The sequence below is a fragment of the Juglans regia genome, chromosome 4 (genome assembly GCF_001411555.2).
Source record: "Juglans regia cultivar Chandler chromosome 4, Walnut 2.0, whole genome shotgun sequence".
In the NCBI taxonomy this organism is placed as follows: domain Eukaryota; kingdom Viridiplantae; phylum Streptophyta; class Magnoliopsida; order Fagales; family Juglandaceae; genus Juglans; species Juglans regia.
In genome coordinates this window covers 16751930-16766585 of record NC_049904.1, presented here as the reverse complement: position 1 = coordinate 16766585, position 14656 = coordinate 16751930, and the positions used below count along the sequence as shown (strand labels likewise).

At 35.7% G+C, this 14656-nt stretch overlaps 1 protein-coding gene across 1 annotated transcript; it reads left to right on the top strand.

Moving 5' to 3' along the window:
• Positions 1 to 12853: 12853 nt before the first annotated feature.
• On the top strand, positions 12854 to 14137 carry LOC109021903 (formin-like protein 3). Its single transcript, XM_019004638.1, has one exon. The coding sequence runs from the start codon at positions 12854 to 12856 to the stop codon at positions 14135 to 14137; it is 1284 nt and encodes a 427-aa protein (XP_018860183.1).
• The last annotated feature ends 519 nt before the right edge of the window (positions 14138 to 14656 follow it).

Sequence of the window (14656 nt, the reverse complement as noted above, 5' to 3'; positions counted from 1 at the left end):
CAGATTTCGGTTGGTGCTGCGATTTCCGTGGGTCTTCAAACATCTCGCCGTGGACTTGGTTGCATGGTAGTGAGTTTGTTTTTTTGTTTTTCTTCTTCCATCCATTGTTTTCTCTATACCTCTTAGATGATTTTGGGATTTTTCTTCCTTTGGGTTTCGGCTTTGGGCAGCGTTTTCGTGAGTCTCGCATACTGCCTTCGTTGAAGCTATTCTCTGAAGTATTTTTCCTTCTATTTTCAATAAGTTCCGCCCACCATTAAATCCTTAGTCTCTCTTAATTTTTACTTGCTGGTACACATTCCATAAATCATTGTATTTCTTCCCTTCGGGTTGTCTATCACACACACACGCGCTGCTTTGTATGGCCGTGTGTTACACTTAGTCAAATTCCCCTTTGCGCAGACCATTAGTTTCTTTCAGTAGAAGATTTTGTGACTTTTATTTTGGGTTGATGTATTTTAATTGTTGGAGCAGTGGAGTGTGTTGGAATTATGGATGTTGAGGAGTATAATTTTGGGTGTTTTGTGAGTCGATTTTTGAAGTATTATTTGAGACTTTTTGGTGTAAAATGATGGGTGTTTTGGAACTAGTTGTATTAAATTTTTGTACAAGTTTTGAATTGTTGAATGATTAGAGTATTGATGTGTGCACTGAAATTGTTTTATTTGAAGGTTGGAAGTGAAGTTTGGGTTGGATTATGTTTTAATTATTGGAGTTGCTGTGGTTGGTTTTGGAAATAATTATAGTTGGTTGGTGTTAATAGAAGGTGGTGGCTATTTTGGGTTTCAAATGCAAATGGTTTGAAGAGAGAGTTGTTCGGGTTTAATTGTTAGATAGTTATGGAGCTGTGAAGGGACTGTTTTGATTTATTACTCAATAAATAGCAGCCTACTAGATTGGTTATTAAATGATGGATATATGCTTCTTTTTGTTTAGGTGGTGTTACTATTAGAGTTCCGGCTCAAGGTGTTGATAATATGAAGAAGTCAGGTAAGTGGGGTTCATATACTAGTTTTGCATAAAATAAATAAAAGGAGGTTGACTTTGAGAATAAATGTGTTTATTTTCTTTTTGAAAGAGATGATCTGAAAACAACCTCAGATGTTTATTCTGCATATGCATAAATTCTATATAAGAGAAAGTGTTTTTCTGTCATGACTGGTGTAGACATGAGCTAGTTTTGTGCACTTTATTTCTGAACTATGTAAAAGAGTTAATATGAAAATCTAGAAGTTTTGTTATGAATAAATGAGAATATTTTGTTTATGTTTATCTCGAACATGTGAAATGATCTGAAACTTTTTCAGTATTTTGTTTTGAAATGATGTATCATCTGAGAACCTTGGCATGAAGTTCTGATTCTGTATATGATTGTAATCGAATTTTCGATGAAATCTGTTCTGTTTCTGTTAAGGCCCAGCCACGGGTATAATGGTGGTTTATAACCCTACCACAGGGGTGAAATATGGTATACGGCCCAGCCACGGGTATAATGGTGGCTTATAACCCTACCACGGGGGTGAAACAAGGAAAATGGCCCAGCCACGGGTATAATGGTGGTTTATAACCCTACTACGTGGGTGAAACATGGAATATGGCCCAGCCACGGGTATAATGGTGGTTTATAACCCTACCACGGGGGTTAAACATGGTATTGTCCCGATGTGATATTAAACGATGATATGATTATAATGTTTCAGTTTAGAATTGCCAACGGATTCTTTTTTGGAATAAGTTTATTTTTCTGAAAATTTCGCTCTAATGTTTTTGTCTTAATTTTCTGAATAAGTTTTGTTTCTGCATTCTGAAAGTAAATGTTTTGTTTGGTTTATCAATTGTTATAAATGCTCATGTTTACATGCTAGTATATGCTCTCTGCTTGCTGAGTTGTTGATAACTCACCCCGTTAATGTTCATAATATTTCAGATGACATCGATGGTTCAGCTGAGGATCAGTATTAGAGTCTATGGAGAAGATTAGCAGTGATTTGTTGTTGGGTATCTCATGATATTAGTGTTGGTGTTGGAGGTTAATTATTTTTCTTAAGTTTGCTTCAATGGATTTAGACGGTTTATGGAGACTTATGTTAATGTTATATTATTTCTAGTTGTTATTTGAGACATGAAGAAGAGTTGATGTTATTTGGGTTGTTGGATTGAATATTGGATAAATGAGTTTATATGGTTTATTTAATTGAAGTATTTACATTTGAGTTGAGGTTTGGAAAATATATATTCTTGAATTTGGAAGTACTCTAGCCTTGTTAGAGTTGATTTTCAGGTTATATGAGTTAACTTTCCGGACCCTCGGGGACGGGGCGTTACAATATATGTGCCTTATAATTACGTACTTACACAACATGACCAATAAAACTTAATTTGCAAGTTCCTCTTTGTCTCTCACGATCTCCACTGTGCCCTAGCCTTCTCCATTTCCAGAAAATCCATGTCCTAATCCGAAAGCTTGAGTCCCCATGCATTCCACTGCCACCTTCTCACACCAGCCATCCCTTTTCTCCACATTTCTCTTTGTCCGAAACCTTGATCTCCCCCAACTCTCGGCCACCCCGGCACCGAAAACCACCTCTATGCTTAGGCATGGGTGAGGGACTTTGGCATAGAGGGTGAGTGAGAAATGAGATCTAGAATGGGAGAGGTGGTTTTTGATGCAATATCATTTATAATGAACAACGAAAGGAAAGGAAAATTATAAGGATGTCGATAGTTGGTTATCAATTTCTTTGGTTGCCAATGAAGTGGGTTCTCTTTGATCCTTTCGTCATTACAACATAAATGAGTTTTTGTGACGGTTTGACAATTGTGACAGTCTACAAACCGTCACCAAAAAATATTTTCTATGACGGTTTGTGGAAACCATCACTAAAGGCGGCCGAGAAATTGCATTACATTCGAACATATACATATTCACATTCGAACAGACCCTGGACATTTGAACGTTGAGGCTACTTACATGCGAATGTGTAAATTCTTTGCACTAACGTTCGAACGTTAATTAATTTAATATTAAAGTTAGATATTTCAAATTAAAAAAGATTGAGAATTGAAGTGCAGTGATTTAATATTAAAGTTGGTAATTACATATTGAAGTGTAGGACTATGTATTGTATGCATGTGGAGTTAGAGCCTTTATTGATTTTACTCGGGCCTCTCCTGATAGTCGCGGTTACATTAAGTGTCTATGTTGAGGGTGCAAAAATATGTGCGCTATAGGATTGGATGAAGTGGAAAGTCATATATTTGTGAATTGTATGGATTTGGGTATACCAGATGGGTATTGTATGGTGAGCCATATACACAATCGACCGAGGTTATGTTCGGTCATGATATTGATATGCAGCACATGGATGAAGATACTGAGTGAGATGAGATGGATGAGATGTTGGTCGACATTGAAGTTGAGATGTTTATGGATGAAATAGACGAGGATGCCTCAAGTGGCCGAGGGACTAAATCGGAGAATTTCTCTACAATGTGGAAAGATGCAAAGTGTGAACTTTATCCTAGATGTACAAAACACAACAAAATGTCTTTTATTGTGTGACTGCTTCACATTTAAGTCGTTGTGTGAGATGTCTACAAAAGCAATCAACATGGTATTGGACTTATTTAATGAAGTGTTTCTTGAAGGTTCTGCATTACCGAAGAATTTTTATGAAGCGAAATAGTAGAGAAAAAGGTTAGGGTTTGAGTACAAGTTCATACCTGCGTGCAAGAATGATTGTGTTTTGTTTTGGAATGAGAATGAGGAAAAAGGGGCTTGTCCCGTATGTGGAGAGTCGTGGTGAAAGGGTAAGAAAAATGTTTCAGTGAAGATTTTGTGTTATTTCCCGCTGAAACCCAGATTGCAAAAACTATATATGTGTAAAAAAATAGCTCAAGATATGAGGTGGCAAGAGGAGAAAAGAGTTAAGGATGACGAATATATGAGGCATCCAGTTGACCCACTTGCGTGGTAATCCTTTGATGATCAATACCTAAAGTTTGGCAACAAAACTTGTAATGTGCGTCTAGGACTAACAACGGATGGATTTTGGCAATATGAGTACAAGTTACAACACCTGACCCATAGCATTGATTCCGTATAATCTTCCACCATGAGGTGCATGAAGGCGCCAAAATTTCTGTTAACTTTACTTATCTTTGACCCAAAATCACCTGAGAATGATATTGACGTATTTATGCAGCTGTTAATTGAAGAGTTAAAAGATCTATGGAAAACAGGAGTCAGAACTTTTGATGCATACACATCGACATTTTTTCAGATGCATGCTGCAGTAATGTGGACGATAAATGATTTTTTAACATACGAAAATCTTTTCGATTGAAGTACAAAATGGAAGTTAGCGTGTCTCATGTGTAATAAAGAAACTGCAAGTGAGTGGCTAAAATATTCGCAAAAGATGTGTTTCATGAGCCATCGACGATATCTGTCAGCAAATCATGCATGGCGAAGAGAATGCGCTAAATTTGATGGGAGAGTTGAGGACAGAACTGCATCGAAGGAGTTGTCTGGGGATGAGATAGTGGAACAGTTACTGGAAGTTAGATCGAACAATTTTGGCAAAGGTCAAGAGAAAACGAGGCGCAACATAATTGAATTGGATAAAGCGTAGTATTTCTTTTGACTTGCCGTATTGACCATCATGCATGCTACAACATAGTTTGGATATAATGCACATAGAGAAAAATATTTGTGATAATAATTTGGAAACATTGATGTGTATTAACAAAAAGATGATGGACACGATTAAGATGAAGAAATATCTTAAGATAATGAGAATTAAATATAATCTGCATTTGCGGGTGGAAGGCAACATGGGGGTTATGCCGCATGCATATTTTACAATGACAAGAGATGAGAGGATGAAGTTTTGCAAATGGTTGTAAGGTGTGAAGTTGCCTGATGATTGGAAAATAAGTGGATTGAAAAGTCATGATTGTCACTTATTTTCGTAGAAATTGTTACCGGTGGAAATTCGTGGGAAACTGACTTCTAATGTACGTGTCGCCATAACCAAACTTTGCATGTTTTTCAAGAATTTGTGCTCTCGGGTAGTAAATCGAGATATGTTACGGAAGATGGAAGAAGACATTACTACTATATTGTGTAAATTTGAGCAGATCTTTCCACCATCATGTTTTGATATAATGGTCCATTTATCAATACATTTACCTCACAATGGATTGTTAGGTTGCCCGGTGCAATTCTGTTTGATGTATCCAGTTGAACGATATTTAGATAGATTGAAGCGCATTGTTGGAAATAAAGCTCGAGTTAAGGGTTCAATAGTAAAAGCTTATATACACGATGAATGGTTGACATTTTGCTCTCTATATCTTCATGGTGTTAAGACACGATATAATCGTGAAGAGCGGAATGCTGATCTTGTTGCTCCTCTCCCTCATGAGCTATCAGTGTTTTCCCAGAATGTACTGTCGTTAGGTGCACAAACGAGATAGGACTTAATCGGTGGAAAGTTAGGAAAAACTCGGTAGTACGCGTTGAATAATTGTCGAGAGATTGATGACTATCTCAGGTATGTCGTTGCATACTTAGAATAATTCTAATTAAAAAAAAAAAATTAGCTATAACGATTGTTTTCAAATATTCTATTCTATTGATTTTGGTTATTCACATCACATTTCACATTTGATTATACATTTATTCATTATATAATAATTAATAATTAATAATTTAAAAAATATTTAATTTTTTTAATTATTAATTTATTTAATTTTATCATATTTTACTATTCTACCTATTATATACTAATTAATAATCATATTCTTATTAAATTAATATATCACTAACTCAAATTAATATACCAATTGTAATAAAATATGTGATAGAAAGAAAGAGAGAGAGAAAGAATTAATAAAATATGTATTTGATGTATGTCCAGTAACCTTCAAATTTGAAAAAACTTTTGGAAGTTACTGTAGCTAAATTCTAAATATTTGAAATTTAGTTAATCCAATGTGAGTATATTTTACTCTCTAATAGCTAAATACTCAATGGATTTAACTTTTAGCTAATCCAATGAGAGTGTTCTCAGGATGAATTTGACTTCAATTTTGGCCATAGTGAGGATGTGTGAACTGTGAATGAGTTGATTGCTACATTATTTCAGCGTCACAAGGGACGATTTCATGACCACTTCAAGAAATTCGAGACGTTAGAAGAGGTTGTTCAGTCCCTTTTTTAGAAAATGAAGTTAGAAGATTAAAGTATTGTGATCTTTTCGCAAGTTCAGATTATCAGGTGTTCTAGATTTATCCCTTATAACTTATTTACATCTGTATTGGTTTGATATATTATATTTAACATTGTTAATTTCTCCTGCAACACTTAAGTTCTATCAATGTACCAAATAGAACGGCTTTGACAATCCATCATTGCTGGTTCAAGGTAATTCCAACATCTTGCCGATAAAATGGTAAATAATATTAAAATTCACTCATTTTTATCATATTCTTTTATTTAAGTACTAATATTATTTTTTCAAAATTATTAATGTGGCTTTGTTAGAAACATGATGATCCTGAAAATCTCTCCCTCATTCATGTATATGCTGAGTACAGTGAGTTGATTGATTCTGTCGCTAAAGATAATTATGTAAGTGAGGTTATTTTCTGTGAATAAATTATGCAACGTGTGAATAGATATTATGTTTGATTCCTCATTTCTTTTAACATGTTATTTATTATGTATTTTCGTTGTAATTGCAGGAAAAATTGATTGAGATCCAGTCAACCTCTAAGGAATCCTCTCTGAGTGACATGGACATATTTATGCAAGTGGTCGAGAGCAAGTCTGGTTTGGTAAGAGGTTTGAGACATTCTTTCAAACGTGTCGGTTCATCCTCCACGACCTCATATTCAGAAGTTAATAAAGATTTAGATGAAGCACGCCAAGAAATTGAGCAGATGAAATCAAGACAACAAGAGTTGGAGTCTCTCTTATCGCGACAGTTTGATTTAGAGATGTGTTTGCATGAGCAACAAAGAGATCAGAAGGAGAGAATACGTAGTAAAGTTCAAGAGCAAGTAAAGAGAGAGATGTTGGTCCAGATAGAACGTGTTATGTCACTTCAACAGGATCGTGGTGGGTGAGGAAAGAAGAAGAAATGAATATATGGTGTTATTAGAAACTTTTATTATCTAATTTTATAACTCTGTAAGAAATTATTAGTTGTTATATTTATGGTGTAATATGACACAAGTTGTATGCTTTTTAATTTTATGAAATTTGTATTTCTAATTAGTACGTTCGAATGTAAAGAACAAACGTTCGAACATGGCTTCATGTTCGAACCAACGTTCGAACATAATACCACCGAATCCCAACTAAACGTTCGAATTTAAGTCACTCCGTTCGAACGTTTCCACTCACAAACGATTTAAACGTTCGAATGATTAGAATAGATATGTTTGAACAACAACAAAACATCCGAATGTTAAAGATTATATGTTCGAACGCTTCTCCATTATCATCTGAATGCTACATTCAAATGTCTCTGAGCAAACGTTACTTTCAAATGTAAATATTAATTGTGCGAAGCAAAAATAACGAACGTCTAATTTTTTACGTTCGAATGTTAATCGGTTGGGTTAACGTTCGAATTTCAATTTTTAAGTGCAAACGTTACTTTTTGCGACGGATTTTAACTGTTACAAAATAACATCATATCGAACATTACATCTCATGGAAGACTTCCAACTGTCACAAAAAAGCTTTTTGCGACTAAACCATTACAAAAACTTTTTGTGAAGCCTTTTCGGTCATGGTGACGGTCCCAAATCGTCACAAAAAAAGTATTTGTGACGGTTTGCTTATTTTTGGAAACAGTTTCGTCCGTCGCAAAAGTCAAAATCTGTTATAGTGATATATGAAAATAAGAATTAAGTATATATTTCAAGTTGCCCGATCGATTTACACCAACAACTAGAAAATGTAAGAACCATTATATTGTCAGACTGTTCATCCAGATTGGGTTTTTTCTCAGCCCAATCTGGAACCCGAATAACCTGGTTCCAGTTATGGGTTTTGGTTCGGATCAAATCCGGGCCGGAACCCGTATTATAAAAACTGGATATATCCGGTCTGGACCCAGGTATGAAACCCGGATTCCGTATTCATAACCCGGTATAACCGGATTTGTATAAAAAGCAAAAAAAAAAAAAAAAAAAATCTCATTCCTTCCTTCAGCCCGTGACCCCGGCCCCCCCTCTCTCTCAACCCTAGCTACAAAACCCTAGCCGCCGTCATGATGATCTCGATAGTTACTTGATAGATAGGAGTAGCAGATTCGAGTACACTCTATCACCGATGGCTTGCGGAAGCTTAGCTTTGAGAATCATCTCTTCCTTGGCCAAACTAACCAACCCAAGATAACAGTACACCTCTTCACCCAACAACACACTCATACCCATCAAGCTCTCAAACCCACCTCTCACCGACATCCATTCGAGCCTTCTAGACTCAGTAATTAGTTCTCACTTGCCCGGAAATTTTGTGCTACAAAATCAGTGTTTTTGGTTGGATTCTATCTGACCCTTTTGGGTTTATGTCTCTCTTTTGCAGCCAAAGTCCAGGAACTTCACATGTACAAGTTCAACGAGCATGATCATGGAAGCCCTGCCTACCTACAATTGAGCCAGAAATCGGTCAATGCCCTTGGGGAGATCTAACAACTTTGGGTGCTCTCCAGTGAGGTTCCTAACAGTATGGGTATGTTTTCTGAAACCTTAGCTTCCTCTATTTTCTGCGTACAGGGTCGACTTCATCTGAATTAACCGTATTTTTAAGGGTTATATCTGTTTGATATTTTTATGTTTTGAAATGGATGTTAGATCTACTCTCTTTGTTTTTAAACTTGGGTTTTTATTTATTTATTTATTTTATTTGGATTTGTTTTGTTCTGTGTTGCCTACTGATTTTGGTTAGACATTTTGTTTATGATACTTATGTGTAGATTCAAGGGTTCAACGATTTTTGTCCAAGAACTATGTTTTGATTATGTTTAATTTTTGTACTTGTCTATATGCTGTTGATTCGAGTCCATGCCTGCATTTTCTTAAAATATCATTTTTATTATGGAACTCTCCTTTTTGTTTTGTTCCCAGTGCATTTACCTGCTACTTTTGCCTTTTGCCTTTTCAAACCTGTTCCAACTTTTTCATTAATTTCAAGACTATTTCGAGGTGCTACAATCTTTATACATAAAACCATAAATTTTTATACTCATTTTCTATACTCTCTTTTAATATTCTATTTGAATATAATATGCAAAACTAGTTAATGAGCTTTTTGATTTATTGGTTGCAGGAATTGACAAAGGACTAGTATTTGGTGTGAGATTAAATCATTGATGGAAGACCGTGCTGTTGATTTTGTAACTCATTTCTTGTAATTTTTTGTTTGATAATGTAATTTATAAATACCAATAGTTTAATATGTAGTGGATTACATTGTGATGCATGCATAGATGAATATTGGATTTGTTTTTTTCGTTTTACATGCATTTAGTATTTTCAGAACACAAATATTATGTGTTTTATGAACTTGACTTCTTAGAAAAAAAAATTTAATAAAATAAAGGCTTTTACTTAAAAAAAAAAAAATCTGGGTACAAACCGGAATCCGGATTTCCAGGTTTCAAAAACCAAGATCCACCCGGGTTTCGGCCCAGGTCTGACCCGAACCAACCCAGTTCGGGTTTCGGCCTGGGTTTGAAACCCGGGTTCCCAAGCCGGAACCTGGATGAACAGTCTTAATTATATTTACTGAAAATTAATATGGGTTTCAAAAGTACTCCTCCATGTTTCCTGGTTTCAATGTGATCTAGGCCATATTGGCCGAGTACTACTTGCATCCAGATATAAAATTGCAAAGCAGCGGAGTACTACTTTGCACACTTAAGTTGTCATCTTAACAATATACAGCACTATGGTTTTGTAGTTAGTTATGTGTTTTTATTTATAGTTTATTTGTTGTTATTTTAGTTAGTATTATAATAGAAATAGGCTTTTGGATTTAATATCCATAGCCGTGTCCCGTACTCTTCCTCCTTGAGAGGACAGAGGGGGTCGTGAAGTTTTGTTTTTATAGAGCGCTTTCTCTATTTGGAGAGAGTTCTTAGAAGTTAAGACAATATCCGCCACAAAGGAATTTGTGTGTGGGGAAGCCCCAGAGCTGATGCGTAGTTTGGCTTATGGTCTGGATTTTCTATGCATAAGTCACATTTATAACTTCGTTTTATTAATGAAACGAGTATGTTTCCATAAAAAAAAAAAAAAAAAAAACAATATACAGCACTATTTTATTTGGATCAACTTAAAATATGTAATTCACCTATAGCATGAGTACTAGCTTCATTCGATCGGTACGTTATGATAAAAAAACATTTAATTAGATTAATATGGAAAATTATATGCTTTTATTTTTCAAAGTTATAAACGGATCATATATATATATATATGTATGTATGTATATTTATACTAAGTTCATGATTTAATGGTTAATATGACCATGGGTACTAATTGTAATATGAGACCACGCAAGAAGCGAATCTAGTAACTTTACCTGATCTTAATTTGGGTAAATAAAATAATACAGCAAATGAAACACGCGCGTATAACGACCAAAAACCTTACCATTCTCCGTTGAAACATGTATGAATAACCTTACCAGTCTCCGTTGAAACATTTGAATCTTGAGCTACAATTTGATGTTCCCTGAACGCTTTGTTGACACCAGAAACCGGATGAGCATCCAGTGGGCAGCATATCCTCACAACTGAATCCTCTTGTCTTTGTCTATGTTTCCAAGAAAAACGATATTGGCTTCGTCTCTGTTTCAGGAATTTTAGTTCTTACATTCAGAACATAAAAGAGTTGGAAGGAATACCTTTGACCTTATTTTTCCCCCCACAAATGTCTTAGAGAACATTCCCCAATTCAGTACATCATGCCGTAAGAGAAACTTCATATTAGATCTTTTGGAATTCTTTTTCAAAGTATTTTATGCCGTGTAAAAGGATTATCCCACAAACTAAGGCCATATAGACATTAGACACATTATTCAAGACATCTATCTTATAAGTAAGCGTGTTTCCAAGTACCAAAACAAAATGCCCGTGCTAATTCCACCATGTTATGTCAGTTCAAAGTACCTCAAAGTCAAGACAATGGCGTACGGGGAACGTCCGCTGCATGCCATGGTCAAGCTGGGGCGCCCTCCAGTCAAGATCAGCAAGGGTTGGTCCACATTCTTTTCTTGAGCTACCTTTTGAACCATTTCGATCTTCTCTCTGATCAGTTTTCTTTTCCATTCAAAATATATGCCCGAAGAGAAAGCAAAGTTTCGCGAGTTGAAAGTCCTAGCTTCCTCCCTGGGAAAGATACAGATCACCTAGCTAATTGCTGGGAATTATCCAGGAGATTCCTAGCTAAATGATGGTTGAACTAAAGAATCAAGTTCTTTGGTAGGGCTTATAGCCTTATAGAAAACATATCTTTCAAAAGTTTAGGACTCTAATTAAGTACCCTGCCTCTTTATCAATTTTGCATTTGAGTACTTAAGCTAAATCTAAATGCATGCATTAACTAGAAGTTGGCCTGGGGATTTCAATACAAATGCTAATGAGTTTATTGGACTTCCCAAATTAACCCATGTAAGGTTTATATATATGAAATACAAGAAAAATAATTAACATATATATGAAAACAATTCAAAATTTGAATAATATATCTAATCCTTAACGATACCCTAAAATTAAGGTTCTCTTGAGGATTGAAGCTCCCTCGTTAATCTACAAACAAATTCTTTTTGATTTTATAATGGTTTGGAGAGTAAGATGAGATGAAAATTTTGTGAATGGTAGTAAGATAGTTTGTGAATAGTAGTGAGATAGTTTTTTGAGTTGAGTATTTTTTGAGTTTTTGGAAAGGAGAGGGAAAAAGTTGAATAAAAAATATTATAAAGTTAAAATATTGTAAGAATATAGTTTAATATAATATTATTTTGTTTAAAGATTTGGAAAAGTTGAAATTATTTTTTATTTGAAAGTTTGAAAAAGTTGTAATGATTAGTTTGAAAATTTTGTATTTGAGTTATATATATTTAAAAATAAGATGAGATAAAATGAAATAAAATGAGATTATATAAGAATTTTGTATAGTATCTTAGACCCCAAACAAGCCATTTTGGAGTCCTACTGACGAAATGTTTTGAATTTTGCAAAACCGTACTACTACTGCCTCATCGAGATTGACATTATTTGCCCGTCGAAAACGCATTGCCTTCTTCACAAAACTGTTCATTGCATGACTTTTTTCATGCACGTGAAAAACAAACTACTTTAGGATTCAAATCAAACCCCGCCCGTTTTGTCATGTAAGACCCATTCAACCTTTTAATCTATTACCATTAATTGTCAAGAGTAAAACGATTCCAACATACTAAAAGTTGAAAAATTCAAGTCATATATATAAGTTCGTGGATACACATTATATATATATATATATATACCTCCATATCCTTCACATATACTTGCATCAAGTTGGTTATATCCATATATTTTGGCTTATAGAACAAATGAGAGTTTTAAAAATGCTTCTTGTAGTCACAACAATGCTTTTTCTAATGAGCATGAATGCAAATCAAGCTTGCCGAATTTTGCATGGAGAGGGAAAAAAAATATTGATGAACAAAAACCATTTGTTAGGATTGTTGCATAAAGCTCCAATCCCTCCATCTTCATTTAATTCAAGCACCGACATACCACTAATAGCTTCAACAATCAGCCAAAAGGCCTTTATGAATCATTCCATGGCTCATTTGTTGTTGGAGTCACTGCAGAAAGGTGCTCCCATTAGTCCATCTGTGCCCAATCCGACAATTCCACCTAGCCTTTCAACAATCAGTCAGAGGACATTCACAAGTCACCCAAGGGCTCATTTGCTAGGGACAGTACTACAAAAGGGTCATATTCCTCCATCTGCGCCCAATCCGCCAATTCCACCTCGCCTTTCAACAATCAGTCAGAGGGCATTCGCAAGTCACCCAAGGGCCCATTTGCTATGGACAATATTACAAAGGGGTCATATTCCTCCACCTGCTCCCAATCCGACAATTCCACCTCGCCTTTCAACAATCAATCAAAAAGCATTTGGAAGTCACCCAAGGGCTCATTTGCTTGGCACAGTACTACAAAAGGGTCATATTCCTCCACCTGGACCCAATTCGAAAATCCCACGTCACCTTTCAACAATCAGTCAGAGGGCATTCGCAAGTCACCCAAGGGCTCATTTGCTAGGGACAGTACTACAAAGGGGTCATATTCCTCCATCTGTGCCCAATCCACCAATTCTACCTCGCCTTTCAACAATCAGTCAGAGGGCATTCGCAAGTCACCCAAGGGCCCATTTGCTATGGACAATATTACAAAGGGGTCCTATTCCTCCACCTGCTCCCAATCCGACAATTCCACCTCGCCTTTCAACAATCAATCAAAAAGCATTTGGAAGTCACCCAAGGGCTCATTTGCTTGGCACAGTACTACAAAAGGGTCATATTCCTCCACCTGGACCCAATTCGAAAATCCCACGTCACCTTTCAACAATCAGTCAGAGGGCATTCGCAAGTCACCCAAGGGCTCATTTGCTAGGGACAGTACTACAAAGGGGTCATATTCCTCCATCTGTGCCCAATCCAACAATTCCACCTCGCTTTTCAACAATCAGTCAGAGGGCATTCGCAAGTCACCCAAGGGCCCATTTGCTATGGACAGTACTACAAAGGGGTCATATTCCTCCACCTGCTCCCAATCCGACAATTCCACCTCGCCTTTCAACAATCAATCAAAAAGCATTTGGAAGTCACCCAAGGGCTCATTTGCTTGGCACAATACTACAAAAGAGTCATATTCCTCCATCTGCTCCCAATCCGACAATTCCACCTCTCCTTTCAACAATCAATCAAAAAGCATTTGCAAGTCACCCAAGGGCTCATTTGCTTGGGACAGTACTACAAAAGGGTCATATTCCTCCATCTGGACCCAATTCGAAAATCCCACGTCACATTTCAACATTAATTAGCCAAAACAATAACTAGCATTAAATAACTGGGATGAAAATATATAAAAAATAAATAAATAAATAAAAAGAAGGTGAATCCTGATGACCTATTAATCAAAAACGTTATGGTACGTTTAATAATTCAGTATTGTACTTATTGTGAGAATAATGACAACAAAACAGTATGCTAGCTTTTCTTTCTGGTTCATCTTTGTATTTCTGTTTGTTTGTATAATTAGTCATGCATACTGATTAATTACCACACACTCTGTACACATATCCAAAAGATTAATAAATGAAGTTGATGAGATGCTTTACTAACTAGCTTCTCGATCCTTTCTTTTCTTTGTGCGGTATCCATGTGTCACTTTTGTCTTTTGAAGTGTAAATAATCTAATTAGTAAATTTATGTTATCCCCCCTAATCATTTAGGAATTCAGCTGCTGCTTGCTTGTGCTTTAATTAAGAAAAATTCTATTCATAAGCTTCATACACCACACACCATCTTTTTTGTGATTTTTTTAAATTTTTTTCTCTTACCAAATGTGTGGTATAT